General features: G+C 59.8%; 1 protein-coding gene across 1 annotated transcript; it reads left to right on the top strand.

Annotated features, from left to right (window-relative positions):
* The first annotated feature begins 2111 nt into the window (after positions 1 to 2111).
* LOC138426599 (cytochrome c oxidase subunit 8B, mitochondrial) lies at positions 2112 to 3691 on the top strand. The gene is made up of 2 exons (XM_069565311.1): positions 2112 to 2286; positions 3525 to 3691. Exons 1-2 carry the CDS (start codon positions 2176 to 2178, stop codon positions 3624 to 3626), a joined length of 213 nt encoding a protein of 70 aa, XP_069421412.1. The 5' UTR covers positions 2112 to 2175; the 3' UTR covers positions 3627 to 3691.
* Positions 3692 to 4100: the final 409 nt, after the last annotated feature.

The following is a 4100-nucleotide window of genomic DNA, read 5'->3' on the forward strand; positions in this document are numbered from 1 at the left end:
CCCCCCACCCCCCACCTATACCTCGAGCCCCTCAAGCCAGGATGGGTGGAGAAGGAGGCCTCCCTCAGAGCCAGGCCTGCACGACGGGGGCTGGAGGTCTTATCTGTGAGACAAGAAACGCCACGGGCAGGGTGACCGCGCCTCTGATCCACAGCTTTATCTCCAGCTGAGCCCAAAACCATAATTAAATGTTCCGTCGGAAGGGATTATTCTAGAGGAGGGGCAGCGCCCCCCTACAGCCTGAGGCTGGAGATAATGTTCGGGACACACTTCCTCCTCTGGCCTCCCAGGACTTGGCTCCTTCCTGGGAAACCGAGTTACAGGAGGGCGGTCAGACTGGGGCCCGGGAAGGTGGGGCTGGCAGCTCAGAAGCGAGTCCCACATTCAGAACAGGTGTAGCCCCCAGGGAAGAAGAAGGTTCACTCACGTTCCTCGTGGAATGCAGTGGCGTCCTCAGTCACCATCGGGGTGTGATCATTCGTGGGGATGGAGACCAGGGCTAAATCTGGGGCTTAGGACCAACATGGTGAGGCGTCCTGCTGCTGCTTGGCCCCTGGGCTCACACCCGTACTGACCTGGTCTGGAGACAACTGGGGACACACTCTGGGCTGTGGCCTTGATCCCTGTCACTAATAACCTTTCAGCCATCCTGACAGTGGGTTGTGACCCCGAAGTTTCCTATCATCTCAGACTCTGCACTCCTCCAGCTTAACCCTCCGCCCAGCCTCCTAGCTGCCCACTCGTCCACCCATCCCTTCCTTCCCCACCCTCCATCCATCTAACATTGACTGAAAACCTTCTCTGGGGCCCAAAGTCTCCGTGGCGAACACACCAGTCCCTGCCCTTGTGGGCCTGACCACAAGTTACATCTGAAGAGACGTCACTTGCTCAGGGTCTGCGTGCCCTGAAGACACGAGACGCTGAGGGGAAAGCCCCCAGACTGAGGCACCGGAGTGGGTCAGGGCATGGCACGTCCAGGACAAGACAGGCAGCCAGCGCTCGGTGCAGGGGGTGCAGGGAGGGCCAGGTGGCAGCGGTCAGACCACTCAGGCCTCTGGGCCCTGCTGGAGGGTTCTGGGCAGAGCTGTGCAGAGACCCGAGTATTCGGGAAGGCACATCCTGGCTGCTTTGGGGAGCACCTGTGGAGGCTGGGTCGGGAGGGCAAGCATGGGTTCAGTGGGTTCGGCACTCAGGGCCCCCGACAGGACAGAGGACACCTTTGGCCCCTGGCAGAAGGCGGTCTGAGGGCACAGGCTGACTGGGCCCCACAGGTGGCTCTCTGCTCTCCAGGGCCAGGTAGTGGTCTCCTCTGGCACTTCCAAGTTAGCACAGGGTTCTTACTGCAGGGGCTGAGGGCGTATTGCACAGAAGCAATGTGGAAGACTCAGCGTGAAAACAAACTCACTAACCAGTGTTTGGTGTGGGAGGGAATGAACAGCTCATCACCCGCAGAAGTAAGAGAAAGAGGCTCGAGCTCACACGCAGTGACTGGCAACGCTACAACTACCTCCCGGGGGCCAGCAGGTGGTGCCGACCCAGTGCATTCAGCCCTGAGTACCTGTCCCTGCACGTGGGGCTGGAGGCAGATCCTTAGAGTGTCTTGTCTGCTGAACTTCCCCTCTGCTCCTCCGCAGCCCAGCCCCCAAGCAACAGCGGCCTCTGGGCTAGCCCCGGGCTGAGCCCAGGGTAGAGCAGGGCCACCCAGTACCCAGTACATTCAGGTAGAGAAAGCCTGACCATTCAACCAGGAATTCTGGCGTCAGAGAACTTCACAGTAGCTCCACAGCGCACTGCCTGCTGACTTCCCAGATATTTAGGGCTAACTCTTAAATTATGTCGCCTTCCCTTCTTGCTTTCTCAAACCAACTTCTCTGGTCCGGCTTCTTTGTTGAGCTCCTTCCCCACAGAGAAGTGAACGTCCTTTCCAGAGGCCAGTCCTCCCTGAATGCAAGCAGCCTGAAGCCCCCTCAGGAGCCATAGCAGGGGCTGGGCCTGGAGTTGCTGGTCTGAGGCCCTTTCTCTCCCAGTTCCAAGCAGGCTTCCCTCTGCCAAGCCCTGTGACAGGAGGGGACAGCTGCAGCTGCCTCCGCGAGCTATAAAAAGCTCCAGCGACCAAAGGGCACACCGTGTGCACACCCGGAACTTCACTTGACCGAGGCGCTCAGCCCTGCAGCCATGCTGAGGTTGGCTCTCACCGTCAGGCTGTTGCAAGCCCCGCCGGGGGGTTGGGTGGTCCCTAAGGCGCACATCACTGCCAAGCCAGCCAAAACACCCACTTCTCCCAAGGTAGGTCCCGCCAAGGCAGTGGGGAGTCGGGGGGGCGAGGGGTGGGGGGCCCTTACCCCAGGCAGGGCGAGTGGGTGGTCCTGTTTTCAGGATGAGGTGGGTTTGGGGCAGGATGCAGAGAGGAGAAGGGCTTCCTTCTGGACTGCTTACAGAGGGGACCCTGGCGCTCAGTCTCAGACCCTCGGCTGGAACAGTGTCCCAAGTTTCCAAGTGGGGTCCCCGCAGCCACCGCCAGCAGGCCAGGCTCCCATAGCCGCAGTCAGTCAGTGGGCGGGGGCCCTCTGCTCTGAGGCCCCACCTGTAAACAGCAGTGCGGCCGCCGAGCTCAGGGGGTGCCCAGGGCATCTCGCTTTACCACCCGTTAGAAGGAAAGAGTGGGCTGCTCTGAGGGTCTGTGAGAGACCAGGTGAACATGCAAACCTGCGACCCTGGGGCTCCAGGACAGTCAACAACGTATCTCTGTTTTAAGCATAAATAAGCCAAGGTCACTGCCCAAGGTCGTAGGACTCGATCTGAACCCAGCCTTCAGTCCCTCCTCTAGGCCAACATTGCTTAAATCTCTGGGAGTGAAAAGTCAGTGAGGAAGGATGGTCTCAAACCCGGCGTCCTGATTCACTCTGGGGAAGGGTGGGGCGACTAGTCTTGGCTGTTTCAGGAGGAAACAATGAAGGTGAAATACAGCTGGTGCTTTGGAACTGGGCTCCAAGGGTGCAGCCGCTGAGAACACAGGGTGCCAGGTGGCGTGGCCTCTACACACGTCTGCACGCGCGCGCACACACACGCGCACACACACCCATAGGGAACCCCACCCAAGCTTCTGAACAGGACCGCCACTCAGAGAAAGGGCCCTGGACTTGCCCCAAGCAAGCTGACACCACATCTGGTGTGCACAAGTCCGCAGGTGACCAGAGGGGAGGGTGCACAGCACGCTGGGTGGGAAGGAGTTCAAGGTCAAGGAGCAGGCCAGGCTCTCGGGCAGAGGGTGGGGCTGTGATAAAAGGCCCCACCCAGAGAATCCAGTCCAATAGGCTGTCCTCCGTTACAACGGCAGTGGCCACTGCTCACACTTTGCAGATAAGGCTGTCGGGCAGATGGAGCGAACACTGCTGGGCCAAGGGTCCAGCGGTAGCCAAGGGGCAGGGCCGCGTGTCTAGCTCTTCACCCTGCTCCGGTTAAGTCCCAGGGACAGAGGCAGTCGGCCTGGGCCAAGTGGACTCACGTGCATTTTCCCGACCCAGGAGCAGGCCATCGCGCTCTCTGCGACGTTCCTCAGCTTCCTGCTTCCTGCCGGCTGGGTCCTGTACCACCTGGATCACTACAAGAAGAGCTCAGCAGCATGAAGGCTCTGCGGTCGCCACACCAGGCACAGACAGGAAGATCAGATTAAAGCCCTCCTCTTTCCTCATGTCTCTGGTGATTCTCTGTATGCGCATCGTGCACCTCCCCCACTCCCCCTGGATGCCTAGGACTGGGCTGTCGGACCCACCCTGGGCTGACAGGCTGGCTCCTGTCAGCATCGGGGTACTCAGGTCACAGAAGCTGCTGGCTCGGTGGCAATGGGTGGACGCACGTTAGAAGGAAACAGACACCACGTCTCCCTGAGCAACAATACAGGCAGGACTCGCTTCCTTGGCTGCTGCGCCCACCACCCTCTGTTCTGGCTCTGCCCCATGGCCAGTGTGGTCAGGGATGCCTTCTCCTAGACGGTGAGAACCAAAGCCAAATTTCCACCAGGTTCCACCTCCTGCTTTTTAACCACTTCAGGCACACGCTTAACCTGGGAGCTAAGCCTAAGGAAACAGAACCACAACAAG

The sequence above is a fragment of the Ovis canadensis genome, chromosome 21 (genome assembly GCF_042477335.2).
Source record: "Ovis canadensis isolate MfBH-ARS-UI-01 breed Bighorn chromosome 21, ARS-UI_OviCan_v2, whole genome shotgun sequence".
NCBI lineage: Eukaryota > Metazoa > Chordata > Mammalia > Artiodactyla > Bovidae > Ovis > Ovis canadensis.